The 17,436-nt window shown below is 43.3% G+C and overlaps 1 protein-coding gene across 1 annotated transcript in view; it reads right to left on the minus strand.

Annotated features, from left to right (window-relative positions):
- The window catches only part of PITPNB (phosphatidylinositol transfer protein beta), a 374,371-nt gene that overhangs the window by 102,077 nt on the left and 254,858 nt on the right, over positions 1–17,436 (minus strand). The window contains exon 9 of the mRNA XM_086943148.1: positions 11,095–11,205. Within this exon, the coding sequence (XP_086799274.1) occupies positions 11,095–11,205 (111 nt within the window). The remainder of the gene's footprint in view (positions 1–11,094; positions 11,206–17,436) is intronic.

Genomic DNA, 17,436 nt, shown 5'->3' on the forward strand with positions numbered 1-17,436 from the left:
TAAGAATCCGACGCATCACTTCCTCTCCGGTAAGGAACCGACGCATTACCTCCCCGGAAACAAGGAATTTACGCATCACCTTCCTTGCGACCCTTTAGTTTGTTTTGCGTGAGACACCTAAGATACTTTGTGAGAAAAGTGTTGCATTTACAACTTGATTTGAACTGAACTATTTCTACCATTTGAAAGCCTTATTTTTATTACTGTATTGTGATTTTGTTGTTGTTTGGTCTTGTTTAGATAAACATCTTATTCATCTCTAGTTTGTGGAATACCCTGGGTTCACAACAGTGGATAAACATGTGATACTCTGAGATCCTTACCGATGATTCCAGTGTGACGAAGCATTGGAAATACCTACATTACATCGATTGCGTTTCTACTTACCTGACTTGAAAAAGTCAGGATTGACGAAACACGTGTTGGCTGAATTATTTCTGTAGGCTGTGCTTGTTTCTGAAACAAACAAAATTCTAATAAAAAGAGGACTGCGTTCACTGGGGAAACGGATCCATATCTGGACTTATTGATGTCATTTGAGTGAAAAGGAAAAAGTTGTTTTTCAGTAACTGAAGTGCATAATTTGTGATTTTTTAATGTACTGATGCGTGAATAATTGAAACCTATGAGAAGGATATAATGTATCGTATTCCATGAACCATTATCCACTACTGTGTTTGGTAGTGTGACTTTCTGGGAGAATGCTTTTTTTAGTTCCTTTACGCTGTATGTGGAACACATTAACTCTGTTAACGTGTAAGTGCAACCTTGGGTAGTAGGTTGCTGGAACAGTAGTAGCACCTCCGTTTTCTTGTTGAGATTGAGCATATTTGTGTTATGATTCCCATATTTTAAGAATAGTTTGAATTACTGCTATATTAGGAGGTGCGGTTATTTCTCCCTTTTTGGGCAACTACTACCATAATCTTGTATGTACAAGGCCTGAAACACTTAAGTTGTTGCCAGTAGGTCTGAGAATCAAATTTAAAGGCTCATTGCTACTTTTAGGGCTTTCCATAGAGTTGGCCAACTTTATATTCAAGAAAGAATTAGCAGATTGTCTCTCCAGAAGGTTCTGTTCTCTGCTAATTTAAATTTGCTACGTATACCTAAAGTGCATAAAAGCAGCGCAGGTAGCAGATCCTTTTCTTGCTATGGAATTCCTCACCTGTTTACGTCTGAACTATCCTCATGGAAAGCCTTTTCAAGGCTCACTTGAAGACTTTAACTTCTTGAAGTCTTTAACCTGCTCAGCTTACTTCCTATCTCAGCTCAGCACTGGGACTCTGTTTTGAAGCATGTGTTTTGTAACTCTGTCAGCTCTGCTCACTGAGTTCTATGGTAGCTGGACTCCTCTCCACACTGGAAAACCTTGTTGGAGCAACCATGCGCTCTATAGATCCTAAACAAAAACTTAAGTTACTAGAAAACAAGTTACTAACCTTGGGTAGGAATCTTTCTGGTGGATACAGAGTTTCTCAGAGCAGTGCTCAAGAGTGCCGGAATCCCTGTGCACCAATATCAATTTCTTGATTGACTCTTTCTGCACTCTCAGCTGCAGAGACCAAAAATAATTGCAGGTACCAGTGTTCAGATCTCTAATTTAAGACCTATTTAGATGGCAAAAGGAGATCACTCCTCAAAACAGGATGGTGGGAGGACAGTGAGAAACATGCAGTTGGATAGAGTTTTCATCAGAAAGAGGGTTAATTATGCTAAGTAACTTGTTCCTCTGATGGAAACATTTAACTGCAGATTCCTTACCTTTAGAACAGACACCAAAAGCAGTACGTCCCAACGGCGGAAGGCCTGTAAAGTGGGATCAGACCAAAACAGGACCAAACAGACGAAATTTCTTTCCCGTCTGACCTAGCTGTCAAGTCAGTAATGTTTCCTTAATGTGTGCACCGACACCCATGAGACACTCTCCCAGATATCAAGAATAGGCACTCCGCGCGCTTATGCAGTTGTAGCAGCCTTGGTCTGGAAGCATGGATTCTCAGTCCTTCCAGAGGCTGCTCCTTAGTCAATGGATAGCAGATCTTTAATGCAGAGTTATTTTCTGCCCCGCCTTACTTTTCCCAGCCCCACTGAACCCCACAAAAGGTTGAATGTCCACCCAATGTTCCTTGGTGCGTTCAATATGAAAGCTTAAGGCACTTTTGGGTGTCCAGTCGATGGAGTCTCTCTTCCTTTGTCGAGCGGTGAGGCGGGACAGAAAGCATTGTGAAAAAAAATCAGAACTTTAAAAAGGTTGCCCTAGTCCTCAACACCAGTTTGCGTGGGCAGAAAGGTGGTGCGAGGGGGTTGCAGAGAGAGCCTGGAGTTCTCTCACGCAACCAGCTGGAGTGGTCGGGATAAAGAAGATAGTTTTGAGAGTAAGGATATGCTACAAGCAGCTGTGCATTGGCTCAAAGCTGGTACACGTGGACTGTCAGGACCAAATTTAATTCCCACTGTGGCATTACAAAAGGTTTGAGATGAAACGCGTCAAACCTTTAATAAACTGCATTACAAAAGAAGGACGGTTGGTTCGGAAAATGCAAAAGAAGCCAAAAAGGTGAGCAAATAACTTTTAACGGTGGCTACTGCAAGCCCTTGCTGGGCCTGAAATAAAACAAATAACAAACCATCTAACAGTTTAGCTTGTAGGGGGCTCCACACCAGACCACAAATTTGTACTAGCACCCGGAAATAAATAAAATTTGCATAGGGACACCTTGCAGAGAAAGTGAGGTTCATAACCTCAGGCGATAGATCGAACACAGTCAAATCACACCACTCAATCTCCATCCATGGTGGTGTAGATTGCGCAGGTTTGGGTGCAGAACTTTACCATGATGCTGCAACATTTGATCTTCCTGTTGCAGTAGCCTGATCAGAGGACAGGTGCTCGTGACAATATGTTTCATGTACCACACTCTCCTGGCCCAATCATTCTGATCTTCTGCAGAACAAGGGGCAGGAGAGGATGTGGTGTTTAAAGATCCCAGCAGGTTCACGATCAGGGAATTGCCCTGAAGGTCCATCCAAATATGGAGGCACAGTGCCTCTTGGCACAGGACCCCCTTACTCCCTGCTTGTTGCAATACTGCATAGCAATGGTGTGATCCGTGAGAACCTACACCAATCTTCCCTTGATGTATGGCAGAAAGGCTCCAACAGATTTATGTGGAGCCGGATTTCTGCTGGAGACCACTGTCCTCTAATCTCCACCTCTCCCAGATGAACTCCCCAACCCAGCAAGGGTGCATCCATTATCACTGTCAGCTCTAAGTGGGGATGAGAGAGGGGGTCTTCTACTGCTCTGGTTGCAGTCTAGCAGCCACCACTCTAGATTTCATGCATGTTCCTCTGAAACCTGGATGACATCTGACATGTTTTCCTGGTGCTGGACCCACTGAGATATCAGATCCACATGCAAAGCCCGCATATACCACCTGTTGAAGTAGACAAGGATGAAGGTGGATGGGAGCACACTGCTTCACCTACCAGCACAGTTCAGCCCTTACCATTATGGTAATTGCAGTTCACAGTAAATGCTTACTTGAATATTTGCTGGAGGGTTTCACTAAATTTGGTGTAGGTTAGTGCTGTAAATCTCTAGACAAGTGTTTCTGAATAGTATTCGTCATCAGTAGAGATATAAATGAATTTCATCAGGGGTTGCTGAGAAAGTTGTCACAATCCTCTCAGATCTCAGTACCGGCCTGGATTATTTTTTTTATTTTCTTTTTTAGAGTGTCATCAATACAATCATAAAAGAAGAGGAACAAACCAATGACTAAGTAAAGGATACATATAGTAAAACCAAATAAAATCAAAACGTGTCAGTACAATAAGTCCGTTTATGTTGGGTTACATTGTGTTCAAGAAACTCTCAATTAACCTAGATCTTTTACAAAAAATGTGTCCGTAAGTAATTTTAAGTTTTGATACGCCAAATTCCCCTTTGATTCTAAGTGCAGCACATTCTAATTCAAAGTAACAGTACTTTGAAAGAAACCAAGTGTTAATTGTGGTGGTGACTGGCTTTTCCATTCGGATGTGATGCAGAGCCTTTGAATAGTGACAGAGATATAGAAGATATGTGGGTTTAGACGTGAATGAGAAACATTAATGTCAAGAATAAAATTCAAGGAATTGAGTTCAACCTTGGTCCCGAATTTCTTTGATAACCAACTCACAATCCCACCCCAAGACCTTGAAGGAGCAAAAAGACAGCAGCCAGAAGGCCACAACATGGGTATTGTACAAATTTTCAATTTCCTTTCATCCGCTTAGTAAGCAGGGCAGGAGTATAGTAAAGCATACAACTGGTTTTAAATTGCTGCAGCATCATCCTGAATGAGAGTAGCAATAAAGTAGTATTGTTAACTGCCGACATAAGCATCTGGATGTTGACCATCGTGCCTCTCTTCCTAAAACATTTTCCTGCCAGTCAAAGCCTTCCAATATGAATTCTATTCCTCCTCTTGAATAGAATATTCAGGAGTTAAGATTTTCTTTTTTTAAACAGGGAGTGGGTTGCGAAGTAGATAGACCTGTACCTGTAGATACTTAAAAAAAAATCTCATCTTCTTATCAGGTGGTCATTAAAGGTCTACACCCGAGCGGTCACTATTATCACATTAACTATTAATTTAGTCATGTTTTGTTACATTTTGTCAAGTTTTATGTTGACGCATGCCGATACTGATATGCTGCCGGATATTGAAGTCAACTAAAATATGGTATGTCAGCAACTGTTAGTACCATTACTGTACTTAGTTTTATTGTTTAGAAATGAAATAACAGCAATTCTGTAGTGGGCATCAGTCAAATTAGCTTGGACCTTCTCTAACAATATACAGAGTTCTATGAATTAGTAAATGCCAAGAATTCTTGTTAGATTTTATGATAAACTCTTCCCAATTTTGGATTGTAGAATTGTTTGCTTTTCCATGCCAAGTACAAAATGGATTTATTTTTTTTAAATCCCATTTATGTATTCATTTTGCTTTGTCCATACTACCTATGCTCTAAAATGCAATAAAGGTTTTGGAAATGAAAAAATAAAGTCTTGAATGGGAGTACAAATTCCCTTTGAAGTTCCAAGAAGGAACTGAGTGTGCCCAGCTTATAAAATTGACCAAAAATGTTGAGCCCCCTACTGTACCATATATAAAATGTGCCATCATGAAAGATAGGTGGGAAAAGGGTGTTATTATATATATGCATGTAGATGTTGATACCCATAATATTGTATTTTCTGCACCATTCGCACCAAATCAACAATGCATCTCAAATCCCCTTGAATCTCACTCGCTTAAAATAATTCAGATCACTGCGCAAGTATGAGCCAGAGGCTTCTCTATCTAGGGCGATTTCATGCACATGTCAGTCTCTGGCACAGGACACCGAATACGTTACCCAATAAAAAAATTTAAATGTTAGTGTCTAGCCACCTTCTTCTAGAAGTAATTTCAAAAGTTCAATTGCTCGCCTTAGGTGCTGGAAAGCCAAGAGAAAGCTGCTAATAGTGGAATCAAAATGCTGAAAAACAGCATTAGGTCCTGAAATTGGGATAGCAGATTTTTGGGAGTACATTCTTGTTAATATTACATCTCCCGACTAGGGAGACTAGCTTCTCCCAGATTTTCATCGGAGACACACATTTTGAAAGAAGGGTATCGTAGTTAAACTTAAAAATAGATATTGCTATTGGCCCTATTGATTCTGTAGGCGGGCGGAGAGGGCCTGAGAGCACAGGAAATAGTGGTGGCCGGAACTTTAAGAAAATGGATGAGAAGGTGAAGGAACTTAAAATAGTGGCAAACGCCCTGCAGACGGAAACATTTGAACTCCAGAGACAGATGCTCGACTTGCAGCAAAAGCAGGCAAGAATGTTGCAACAGCTGGATGATTAGGAAGGTCAAGCCCGCCGTTATAACATTCGAATTTTAGGGGTTCCGGAACGGACGGAGGGGCTAGCTGCGGATTTGTACGTGGAGGAGCTAATTACAAAACACCTAAAGCCCAAGACGTTGTCCAGCTACTTCTCTATAGAAAGAGCCCACAAGGTGCCGGGTGGTAAGCCTAAGCCGCGCACACTCCGAGACCCCGGATTGCCCGGGTGTTCAACTACCGTGATAGGGACATAATACTACAGACCTCACGGTGCAGCCAGCTCTTGAAGATAGATAACTATGAGGTGGCGTTCTTCCCGGCCAAAGTTCAGGCGCAACGCAGAAGCTTTCAAGCGGTGAAGAAGGAGCTGAGAGATCGAGAGGTGAAATATGTGATATCCTTCCCGGCACGGCTGCGAGTGGAGTTGGATGGCAAGTCGTGGTTCTTTGACTCACCAGAGTCTGGGACTAGATGGAGGGTTGGAGCACGGTGGGGGGCCGCAGGAGGGACCGGATGGAGGCGGCGAGAACTGATCCCACTGCGGAGACTGGTCGGCTGGAGGAGCAAGACTGATAATTCTGGCGTTGGGTCTGAAGAGTCTAGAACTGGCAGTATACGCAAGTAGAGGGGCACGGGTGGGGAGGTGTGAAACCTCACTGATGCGAGACTGTTCATGTACTTGGTGTTCTATGATATGGTACTATTTGCTGGGTATATTGATTTGATATGACATTGCTTTGTTACTGTTATTAGAGTGGGACTCAGTGCTCTGTCTTTTCCTGGAATGTCAATGGCTTAGATGATAAGATAAAGAGGGGGGTCGTCCAGCAGTACCTGAAGAGGCAATCCTCAGATCTTGTCCTACTGCAGGAAACCCACGTGGTCGGCAATAAAAGTAAGGCTCTTGATAGATGGGGGTACAGGTTCCTAGTACATGCTGACTATACCACCGGATCTCGAGGCACGTGCATCCTGGTTAGGAAAAACACACCATTGATCGTCCATAACACGTGGGCGGATCCGGGTGGGGGGGGGGGCGCTTTGCGGTAGCTGAGGCCCAGTGGGAGGGGAGGGCCCTGAATGTAGTTTCTGTTTATCTGCCACAAGCACTGGGTAGAGATGCCTTAATAGAACTAGGCCAGGTATTGACCAAACTTCCTGACGGTACTGCTAATGGGCGGGGACTATAAGATGCCAATGGTCGATACGGTTGATAGATACCCGCAGAGCTTATGGCGGAATTTACCGCTGCACTGGTCCTCTCGGACGTGGGACAGGAGCTGCAGACCGTAGACTCTAACTATTCGTATTTTTCTAGTGTGCATGGCAGGCTCTCCCGAATACACTACTTTTTAACGTACACGGCCTCGGTGGGTAATTTTAGAAATTCCCGGACATATCCCGAGGCATTTCAGATCACTCCCCAGTGGGAGTGGAGTTCACTCATGGAGAACGGCAGCAGCGTTGCACCATTGTCATCAACCCGTGGCTGTTGAAAATTCCGGATATCAAGGAGGAGCTCAGGGTACTTCCTGGGAGAAAATGTAGGGTCGGTGGAATCGCACAAACACTATGGGAGGCATATACAGTGGTTCTGAAGGGGTATGCCCTGTTGTTGAAAGTTCAAGGATGGGTGAGAACAGAAGTTCTGCTCTCTGTTGGAGGTGTGCACATTTACACTTGGACCTGAGATGGTCCTGTTCACTGATTCATCACAGTTCAAAAAAAGTTATCAATGAGAAAAAGTTTTTTTCAACATCTTCCAATGCAATATTTATTCCATGTTTTTCTTCATTAAACGTATATTTCAAATAGTTGCAAGATTCATTGCTTAAAGCATTTCAAATAAACCCAATGCATTTCGGGTACAAACGGACCCTTCCTCAGGGGTCTCTAAGGAAAGAACAAAAAAACATTTTTGAGCCCAAAGCTATGTTCAAAGATACTCATAATAGTAATTACATGCTTAACAGCACAAAGTAATATAGCCAAAAAACGTTGACATTTGTATAACATTAGCATTTTCAAAACAAACGTGATTGCCAGTCAATTTCTGATTTGACCCCTCGGTGATCACAACTCTGTTGGTTTGTGCTAAATCCAACTATCGGAAATCAGTTCTAAAATATTATACCCCAATTCCACTGTTCAGTCTTAATAACTGTCCCGTCCTGATTAAATCGCTATATCAAATGCAAAACACCACAATGTTTAAACTCCTGTCTATTAAACATTCTCTGATCGAAACGACTCGTGTTTCGCGTCAGTTACTCACTGAAATGCTCCTGCACACTCGGCTTCCGGTTTCCACCAATGTCGGTGTAGCTGAGATGACCCAAGTTACTCCTATCTCTTATCTTTATGCTCATTGGTTAACCACGCGATCAAATGACCGCGATTGCTCGAAGTATGAAGTAATGTGTGCTGACCTATAATCTCAAACAAAAACCAAACCTAACCATAAGACACATTAAAAATCATACTGTAAGTAAACTGAAAATTAATGCCATGTTTGTAACAAATGTGGTTAATTAACAGGTAAACATTGCCATGATCATAGCGTGTTGGCCATTTTGGAATGGGATGTAACTAGGGTTCAGCAGGGTAAACTGGTGTCAATTCAGGAAAAACAGATAACTTCCTGATACTTTTTTATAGAAAACATGATAATTCCAGTCTGTCATTGAGCCCATGTGGCTGAAGACTCCCCATCTTTTTTATCCAGAAGTATTCAGCTCTTAATCTCATCTTATGTGTGTCCATATCTAGGCGTGTTTCAATCACCTCCAATATTGTGAAACGTAACTGAGAAATATTGTGTCCTGCTTCTACCCAGTGTGCTGCCACTGTTGATGTCTCTTCGGGATGCAAATAAGATCAACTGTGCTGAGATGTCAATTTCTGTGATGTCACTTCTTGTGATGTTACCAAGGGCGGCTCCTCCACTAGGGCGGAGGAGCGTCACCCTATTGCTTTCTCACAGTGCGAGAAGCAGAAACACAAAATTCTAAAACTCCCATTTTATGTTCCTGCTTGTCGCACTGCAAGAAAGCAGAAGTGTTTGGCTGGGGGTGGGCGGGTCGGCTTTAGGGCAGGGGAGGAGTCCCTTGCCCACTGCTAAGGGCGTGACTGTTTGGTCGGCCCTCTGGGGCCGACAAAACCAGTCAGAGGCACTGCACCCTACATGGAGAAAAAGGCCTCCCCATAGGCGCCTGGCTGGTTGGCGTACCGACCAATCACAATGCTGCCATTGCAGCCTTGTGTTTGGCTTAGGGAAAGGAGGCTGCCTGCTTCCTGTTCCTGCCAGAGGCAGGAGAGCAGGTCAAGAGCTGAGACGACGCAAGACTTGCGATGGTAAGTTTATTTATTTTTTTAATTACCCCCCGCGCCTAACCCCCACGAGACCTCCCCAGCCGTGCATCATGCCGGCCGCGACTGGATGTTACATGGAAATTAGGGGGGCCTCACGTCTTCCCTTTCGCCTGGGGCCCCAGAAGTTCTAGGACCGGCCCTGACTGGAAAGGTAGGTATAGAACCTGGATAAGGCACAGGATTCGTTTCCCAGGCATCTACACAACTATCACGCCAATCCCATAAAATGTCAGTACCATTAGTACCTACTGAGGGACCTGTTATGAGACTACAGCCTTTAGAGCCTCCCGGGTCAAGCAGCCTCCTTCCACAGCAAAAAAACCAATGTAAACAATCTTCTCCATGATTGCTTCCAAGAAGTCCAAAACTGGGGTTTGCCTGGGTCTTAAGGCTGTGGTTGGGGCAGCAGCCATACACTCCGAGACCTGAGCTGATTCTGCCACAGTCGACTGCCGCAGTTGCCTGGGAATAGGGAGTTTCCTTTGCTGAATCAGAAGGATGGGTCTCTCTGGAGGATAGCACGACCACAGCCCGAGAGCAGTGTCCATTCTTATTTTGCTGCCCTAGCTATCTCTGCGGGCTAAAACAAGTGGCTTTCCCTTCTGAGAGGAAGAATAGGATGGGGAATAGTCAGGGTGATCCCAGGACGGTGACTCCCGTAGTTTCCGGGCAATTGGTGGGTAATTACCATGCTGCTGCCTGACAGTCAACCACAGCAGTCTTGGCTACTAAATATATTGTGGGCGCTGGCTTGAGGTGCAATAAGTCATGTGGTGGCAATCTAGGAGGCAGGACAAACTAGTTTCATCCCCCTTCTTTACTGTCCTTCCTTGGGTGAGGGGAATGTGGGGGGATATAGAGAGGAGAAAGACAAGGCAATGTATGCGTAGCTATGTTGAATCTCGACCATGAAGGAGCGGTGAGCGAAGCTAAAACTGAGAGCGCTACATTTCCCCTTATTCCCAGGGACAAGTCTGGAATAATCAAGATGAGCAAGTTGGAAGCTTGCTGAAGGCAAAGTATCTGCACCAAGTGCGCATGAATGTAATGCTGCAAAAGCCTAATCCTCAAGCAAGCACTCTCAAGAATTGAAAACAGCATCATTATTGGCAACAAGTATTTAAAATTTGGACCCATATGATTTTGTATTAGTCAAAGATATGTAAAGAATAAATCACTGCTTCTCAACACATCTTCACCAAAACGTATCTTATGAAATCGATTTCGTAACCTGTACTCAGCAATGGATTTCTCTTGGTGAACAGAAAAAGACATACATTAAAAATGGTCTGATTGCATGTTAAGAAGATTTTAGAGGACACATTTTGAGTGCTGGTTTTTACCTTACATCTAGCCCTACTCACATTTGTTGAATCTTGTACAGGTCAAATGAGTATGAGTGTAATATGCTTCTCTTTATTTCATATGAGGAAGCATATCTGTTGTTTTATGAAAAGAGAACTATATCTAAGTCTGATAGTTATGAGAGCACATTTGTAATATTTGATTTCCATCTGCCTCATAACACATAATATCCGCCTTTCTGGGGAAGTGGGCTACACAGCAAGTTAGGCTCATAAAGGAAGTGAATGCAGATGTGGGATCATTTCACACTTCATCCAACTTGAGGGATCAGATTATAGTGTTCTGTGAGCTCTCTGGCCCAATTATATTCAACGCTACTGATTTTTTCCAAGAAGGAAAAATATAGTAATCTTATAATGGCTACTTAAATGATTTGACTGTGAAAACTGATATGTTCCACCTACAACGATCAAATCCAATGTCAAAGACTACAAAGACCACAACGTGTAAAACGTGTATTTAACCTACCTTCTGGATAAAATGTTCTATCTTGTTCTGAAGCCCCCACCACCGAAACTTGATTGTTACCAGCTTGTATGCGCACATTTGAGGACATTCTTCTTGGCTAGCTAGCTCTTTCTGTTAAGAACAAAAAACAGTGGGGTGAATAGCTGATATTTCGGATGGTATGCATTGGAAATTAATTAAGTATATTCTCTAAAAAGCTATCTTATAACTCAACTGAAGCGTTATCATTTACATCAGGTTCTCAGAACGATTACCAAACACAGTAGGATTGTTTGAAATGTTTGGCCGTGGCAACGGCCGGAGGGTAGGTCAGCAGTACAGAGAAGGGAAACTTTGAGGGGGGCATTTGATAAAAGGTAATAACTGTTAGGGTCACGGTGTGTGCTTTTTATTACAGTCCTTATACACAGATTCTCAATGTTGAACATGCAGGGATTGTAAATAAAATTGCAAGCATATTAAGGAATGCTTAAATGGTTAGTACTTTTTACTTCTTTCGATCATAAAACCCTCACATTCCTAATGTATTTGTAATACTATTGGTGTAAACAACATACAACCAAACAGCCTTTAATACAGGCAAAAGTGCCCTTGGTTTTTTCAAAACTGCTTTGTGCAAAAGTCTGCAATTGCAAAATCTAGGGTGTGTGTAAGCAAGTATGCTTCAAAACAAATTCCAAAAGTGGTAGAAATTGTGTAGACAATGTTGAAAGGTATGAGGCGTAGAGCACCACTTCCAGCAACCGCAACTTCTAAAGTGATCCCAGATGTTCTTCTTGACTCAAAGATTGGCTCATTCTAATATACCCGGCAAGTACTTGTTGGTCTAATTTATTTCTCATGTTCTTTTCTATGTTGGAAAAATACTCACATGGTGAGATCAACGGTGAGAGAATAGAGATTGCTAAAAATGGCAGATGTAATGTATTGGGCTGTGTGGCGCTATGGTGCAAGGAGGAGTAACATAACCAGGATGCTCAGGGGATGCAAGTATATGAAGTAGAGGGAACGGCCTTGCAATGCAGGTAATGGTAAAAGTCAACAAGCATTGATAAATGCATTAACTTTCGCCTATATGATAAATCATTAGCAGTTTTTTTGTTTTAAGTTGCAGCTTGCTGAATAGTTGTACATTATAAGTTACAAAAAGTCTGTTAAAGTGTTAGGACTTGTTTATGAACAAAATGGCTATATGTTGTGCTGTTACTAGTGGTATAGTAATTGCTAAATCTTGAAAATTAAATCAAAGAGGGAAATAATAGAATTAATTGATGCAATAGTAATGTGTTTAGAGGAGTTCGGTTAACTTTTGGGCTCGGTGCCACTGCACCTGCCGCACCATTCAAATCATGCCCCTAGTGCCTGCATTTGTGACTGCATCTTTAGTAGTAAACTATTGCAATATTTGGAGTTCATAGGAGTTATGACAAGGTTTGGCCTAGGTGCCACTGCGCCTGCTGAGCCATCTCAAATTGAATGCTTCCAGGACAGAAATACTCATGTGTGGCGATTGGAGAAATTATGACCCACTCGCGACGTAGCCTGATGATCTGGGAACACTACCTAAAGTATTGATGCAAGTAAGAAACCTCGGAATGACCATGGACTCCGAGCGATCAATGAATGCACAAGTGAACAAAGTAGCAAGATCCAGCTTTGTTACTATCAAAACTCTGCAATTAATCTTCCCCCATTGGGGAATCAAACAAGGTCCAGGATACCCTTGTTCTATCCAAAGTTCATTATGCCAATAGCCTCTGCCACTGATCGCCTTTAACGACCATGAAAAGACTATAACGGATATATGCCAGACAATCTTACATATAAAGCTGCAAGACCACATCTCGCGGCCTTGACATCCCAGCATTGGTTACTGGCTGCCAGAAGGTCCACATTCAAGCTGCTTTGTATCACCCACAAAGCATTGCATGGAACAGGACCGCTCTTCTTCAGGAATAAAATCACCAAACACATTCAACAAAGGAACCTCTGCTCTAGAGTGGCACCTCGCCTCTAAATCCCAACGTACAAGAAAAAAACCACAGGTGGCACATCCTTCTCTGTTCAAGCACCCAAACTATAGAACTCTTTACCCCCCTTCAACATAAGATCCATGGATAACCACCTTATCTTCAGAAAACTACTCAAGAATTGTCTCTTCCACACATAACCACCATACGCAAACAGAAATATACAGCATATCTGTCTGTTTTTAAGCATGTATTTTTACTATAGATATACACCTATATATGGGTTTTGCTTTGTAAAAATGTGCAGAATAATTAGGTTTAAAAAAATATATAGATATTCACTAGTTCTGCTTAACAAATATATACAATACTGACAGTTATATTATTCAGTTTTTATATAAGTGACTGCATAAATAAGTAAATCTTTTATCATAATGATTTATCTAGAATTGCTTCACTACTGAATTACAAATAAATAAATACAATTAATTTAAAGTCCAACAACACTTGAAAGCTGGAGTTTATTTAATGCATCTTTAATCTACATATACTACTTTCCTTTATGCATCTATATACCTTCCTTGTACGTATGGATCTATATATGTATTACTTTTCTTCTAATTCAGCATATCTAATGCACTACCCTATTTCTCACCCAACATCACTCTTAATATATCCTCTACCTCAACTCTGAATCATCTCAAAACTCTTTCTACTACTATTTCCAATACACTACTGAAGGACTGGGTTCTTTTGGACCCAGCGGTGCCAGGGCACAACACCTGAAACCTTCGTGGGTAACCTGCTCCGGCGTACAAGTCACAGAGACACGGGACACTTCCTTCGGCGTCAAAGAGTCAAGGTTTATTTACTGCAGGGAACACAGAAGTCACAGGAAGTACATCGAGTGTAGTTCGGGGAGACTGCTTCAAATTGTATTTGTGGATCGCTCCTTTTATACAGTTTTTACCCATAGGATAACATGATACACAATAGTTTACAACCTGGTTCCCACAAGTCGCTCTCAGAGGGGTCGCTTTGGTCACTTTGAAACACATAAGGTCCGGAACATAAGTGCGGAAACATTTGGCGGTTCCCAACTGTAAAAACCCATCTTCCCACCATTAGCAAATTCCAATCAGCAGTAAAGTAGATCGAAATAAGAACGAAGACAGGTGTAGAGGAAGACGGAGACAGTGGGGAGATCGGAAAGGGTGTAAAAGGGGAGTGTCGAGAAGCACGAGATACAGGCATCAAAGGGACGTGCCTAATGAGATGCACGGCTGAGACAATAAGCCCGTGCGGCAAGATGAGCCTCGAGCGGCGCCATCTGCCTTACAGTAGCATCCCCCTCGTCATAAAGGCACTTACAAAGAACATGTGTCTTCCGCCATATCTTGGGAGTCCCAGGGTCGCGAAGCGGACAGCGTCCGTTCGCTGGCTACTTGAGGGCAAGAGACAAAATGGATGCCGTATCTAAGATGGAACCCGTGGGTACAGATGACAAACCCACGTAACAAACGAACGGTTTAAGTTAGCACAGCGAAACTGCGCACACTTACTAAACTCGTCATTTGCGGTTCATAGATACTAGACTCGCCCATATTCGTGCGAGTCGAAAACACCACTTACAATTGTCACGGAACCTCAGACGCTCCTTTTGCCCTCATGTAGGCAAGCACTAGTCGGAATCATATTCGATATTCATCAGACCATCAAGATGTCGTTGTAGCATAGCTCTGTCCGATCGAGTCCCTTTGGTAACAGATGGTTGTCTCATACACGTTGTAGCACAGAGGCCACATAAGGCAGGACCACACTGCACACAAAGGCAACACGTGAACAGGAACACTACCACAACCCCGATGATCGTCAGAATCTTCCAACCCCAAGCCGACATCAGGCCCCAAAACCAACCGAGTAGCGTCCAATCCCCTACATCCACGTGTATGGATTCGGAGATCTTGTGCAACTTCGAGATGGCTTGATAGACAGTAGGAGCATTATCTGGGATGAAAATGCAACAGCTCGAATGGATCACTTTACATACCCCACCGCGATCTGCTAGGACAACATCTAAAACCATACGGTTTTGTAATGTCATAAGTCTCTCCGCCTGAAGTTCTGTGGTGATATTACCAAGGGCACTGGCAGTAATATTAGCTGTCGATTCTACCACTCGAGTCAAATGTCTCAGGTTCCTACTATTAACCATAGGTCCCCAAAACGGGAGGAAACCCTTGAAAAAGTCTCCTGCCTCTTGACCGGCAGTATCCTCTTCGCTAATTACGCCTCGTACTACTCTAGTCTTATGATAATCGGCATCTACAGTGAACGTCGGAGGCAACAGATTTGCAACGAAACATGAGCCCATGAAGTCTGCGGGCAACCATGTGTATGCACGATCATGACAGATAAAGTAGGTACCCTTGGCAGCCAGAAACACAGGGGACGGGGACATTGGCAGAACGTAACTTTCAGTGCAAGCACTTACTCCAAGTGAGGCTTGCGAGCCACGACCCACAAGACAAAGATTACCAGTGTGGGGTACGACCCATATTGGAGACGAGCTTTTAAGCTGCTTTTCATTAGTGAACATACTATATTCCCCTCTACTTAGGACCCTATAGGCTTGTACCTCTTCTCTAGGGATAAGAAAAGGATCATGGATCTCATCTTCCATATCCTCTATAGCCATCGATAGCAGCCTCTGATACGAGGTAGGACCAAAGTTGGGGGAACGTTGTTCTGGAGTGGGATGGAAACCCAGTGCGCTTCGAAGCATTGTTTGGAATGCTCGAGCTGACCCTTGGGAACTATACGGTAACACCAGATATGGAATTCCCTTACCCGTAGTATGTGGCATCAACCCACACACCCAACAATTAGTAGTGTTAACCACTAACTGATGCTGATGGAGGAGCTGGATAAAGGAATTATTGCGGAATTCTACACGTCTAGCCTGTTCGTGTTCTGGTAACATGTGAAAGGAATGAGGAAAAGCAGTAGAAGTAAGGTTAGGGTAAGGAGTAGGAGTAGGAGGAGCAAGGAAAACGTAAGACATAGTGTAATACACCCCACCCGCCAAAAATGCAGAAGCAGTCAAAAACAAAACAAACAATTGGGATACAAAACATTTCGTACGACTAAGTTTCTGCAGCTTGACTCTATACGCCTGAGCTCCTTCCAAATCATTCAGCTTCGAAAATGCCATTTCCCTACGACCGTCCGCAACGTTTCTTGACGCACTTCGTTCTGTGCAGCAATAGTCAATCCCCAGGAGTTCCTAGGAACCGACGGTCTTTAACCTAGCGTCAAGACCTACTGTCCAGAAGGAAGTACGCGCGCGGCCCTACGGCCCTCAATACACAATGTATTTATTTAGCACAATATTTCTCAGCTGTGGAAGGAAAAAGATACAAGGAAGAAGCTTGATATATATATATATATACAAAACAATTTTCAATGATACGAATGTTCAAAATGGATCATGGGAAACGAAGATATTGCAGTTATCAATTTCAGCAAAGCAAGCAAATTTATTTGTCCTTAGTATGAGATCTCAAAGAATATCGATGTTTCCCGGGACGTGTCTGCTCGTCGAACAAAGGATCCGTTGAAGAGACAGCGTCCTGCTGATCAGTTCGTTGATCTGGTCTTGAGTCTCTTGCTGACAAGTGTTCAACAGAGACTTTCTGCTGCGCTGAGGGTTCCTCAACAAGCTGTGCGTCGCTAAAAGGTACAAACGCCGGCAATGTTTCTGTTTCTGTTGACGCAATGCCTTTCCTTACCCACCGGTCTGCCGGCAGAGGAATAGGGACTCGCTTACAATGGGTAGCATGTACCCAATTCTTCCGCCCCTCAAGACGAACGGCAGTCCTCGTGGCCAGGAGCACCTGGTAAGGTCCGGTAAAGCGGGGGTCCAGATTGTTTTTGCGTGAAAATTTCGGGTAACTACCCAATCTCCGGGCTGGAGCTGGTGGCCTGGACCCTCCGTCTGCGTCGGCAAGGCGTCGTAAACCTGTTGATGAATTAACCTCAGTTTAGCAGTCAAGTCATGTAAGTAATCGATCAACATCGGAAACTCAAGATCAGAGAATATTCCTGGCCTAGGAACCCCCCACACATTCGCAGGACGGCCGAACACTATTTCATAGGGACTAAGCCCTATTCGGGAGTGTACAGTCGCCCTAGTTGACAGTAATGCTAGGGGCAAAGCATCAGGCCACGAAAGTCCAGTCGTAGCTTGAATCTTCGCTAATTTCAGTTTAAGGGTGCCATTGTACCCTTCAACCAATCCAGCTGACTGAGGATGATTGGCGCTATGGAATTTCTGATTAATTCCAAGGCCCTTACACACACTCTTCATCAC

Source organism: Lissotriton vulgaris, chromosome 11, assembly GCF_964263255.1.
Source record: "Lissotriton vulgaris chromosome 11, aLisVul1.2, whole genome shotgun sequence".
NCBI classification, from domain to species: Eukaryota; Metazoa; Chordata; class Amphibia; order Caudata; family Salamandridae; genus Lissotriton; species Lissotriton vulgaris.